The following is a 1,929-nucleotide window of genomic DNA, read 5'->3' on the forward strand; positions in this document are numbered from 1 at the left end:
ACTGCGACTGAAGAGTTGAGACTTGTTGTTTCTGAATACATCTGAAAAAATCTTGGTCAAGAGCAATAAACGTAACAAAGAAGTAGAAAAGACAAGACAGGGGGAACTTTTAAAGATGAATGGCTTTAAAATTGCTCCAAATGATGCATCACATCTGCACTCATACTTCAGAAAGTATTTGATTCATATTAACATTTAGTGCAGCTTGTTGTTGTGTTGTTGTTGTTGTTGTTGTTGAAGCTCATGAAGTCAGTGGGATGTCTTTATAATCATGACATCATTCTGTGTTCAATACAAGATTCAAGATATTTTTTATTGCCATATGCACAGATAACCGAGTTACTCTGCATGAGAAGCTTGTTTTGCTGTTCTCCTGACACAATAAACTAAATCAGGCACAACATATCATCAGAGTATTGCACGAGATGCCTGCGGATGCAATTGTGTTCATGTTTCTGTTGCAGCTCAGACGGGAGAAAGTGAAAAGAGGCTTCCGGTGTGCAGCTTCTCCACTTCACGCATCCGAAACAACAGATGTGTGTCAAACATGCAGAGGAGGGAAGAGAGAAAACACAACCACAGAAAGTCAGCTGCACTTGGAAGGAAACACACGCGGCTCGGATTCAGGTTTTAAAACAAGAAGCATCGCTTTGTGGGAGTAGAAAAAGGGGAGTTCAGGGGGTTTTATGGGTTGTGATCAATAAAAAAACACTCATTAAAATGTGAAAAGTAAGAAATACATTCAAAAAGCGAACAATAGTTGAAATGCTTCACCTTATATCCGTACATCCACACACAAACGCTGCGTATTCGGACCCCTCCGTCTACGATTCCCTCGTACCAGAATTGTCCACGTCCTCTTTTCTCTTCCAGAAGCCGTCAAAGGAGAAGTAGTACAAGAGAGGATCCACGCAGCAGTTCACGCTGGCGAGGCAGATCAGCGGCGTGCGGGAGGCGCCCTCGCTTTGAAAGAAGACGAACGTGGACACCGGCACGAAGAACACGACGAACATGGCCAGGTTCATGGCGAAAATCAGCATGACGTTCACCTTGTTCTTCACCCGGGCCGAGTCGTCCGGGCGCGTGCGCAGCGCCCGAGACACCAGAGCGGTGGACGCGACGTTGACCGCCAGCATGGCGAGCACCAGCACGGGCTGAACGTACCGCATTAAACTCGGAGGATCTTTTAAATATTCGAAACAGCTGGATTCGCTGGAGTTTTGGAGGAACCGCGAGAGCTCCACGCTCTCGGGGATGTTCACGGCCAGCACGAAGACCCAGACGAGCGCCACGGCCTTCCAGGCGTTGGAGGCGGTGCGCAGGTGCCGAGACCTCAGAGGGTACACCACCGCCATGAGCCGGTCGGCGCTGATGAAGGTGATGAAGATGGAGCTGGAGCGGATGTTGTTGCGGAAGAGCATCATGAACCAGATGCACGCCGTGTCGCCCAGGGGCCAGGCGCCCGCCGCGTAGAAGTAGACCCGCGGGGACAGGGCGACCACGAGCATCAGGTCCGAGACGGCCAGGTTGACCATGAAGACGACGCTGCGGGACTTGAGGCTCTTGCGGGTCAACAGGATCCACAGCGAGACGGCGTTGAGAGGCAGGCCCAGCGCCATCACGGACCCGAACGCCGCGGCGTACCCGGCGCTCCCCGCGCTCGGCCGCGTTGCATTCTCCGAGGCACCGTCGAGCATGTTTTTTTTTTTTTTAAACTTGTGTGAGAGACGCACGAGTGCAGGCGGGTGGAAGTCGCATGCAAAAGCGTCAGGGAAACTACAATCAACCCCCTGCACCGCCTCCCCGGCCCGGCCAATCACAGCGAGCGACAGCACTGTGAACAAAGGCCGCCGCCGCCGCTGCTGCTGCTGCTGCTGCTGCTGCTGCCACTGCTGCTGCTGCTGCTGCTGCTTTGGTGAAGTGTCTGAG

At 52.4% G+C, this 1,929-nt stretch overlaps 1 protein-coding gene across 1 annotated transcript; it reads right to left on the reverse strand.

Annotated features, from left to right (window-relative positions):
• Nucleotides 1-418: 418 nt before the first annotated feature.
• Nucleotides 419-1,697, reverse strand: lpar5b (lysophosphatidic acid receptor 5b). Its single transcript, XM_068585845.1, has 2 exons — nucleotides 775-1,697; nucleotides 419-512 (listed from the first exon to the last, which is right to left on the reverse strand). Exon 1 carries the CDS (start codon nucleotides 1,695-1,697, stop codon nucleotides 825-827), a length of 873 nt encoding a protein of 290 aa, XP_068441946.1. The 3' UTR covers nucleotides 419-512; nucleotides 775-824.
• Nucleotides 1,698-1,929: the final 232 nt, after the last annotated feature.

Source organism: Clinocottus analis, unplaced genomic scaffold, assembly GCF_023055335.1.
Source record: "Clinocottus analis isolate CAN_PGR_092001 unplaced genomic scaffold, fCliAna1.0.p SCAF_2, whole genome shotgun sequence".
Taxonomy (NCBI): Eukaryota; Metazoa; Chordata; class Actinopteri; order Perciformes; family Cottidae; genus Clinocottus; species Clinocottus analis.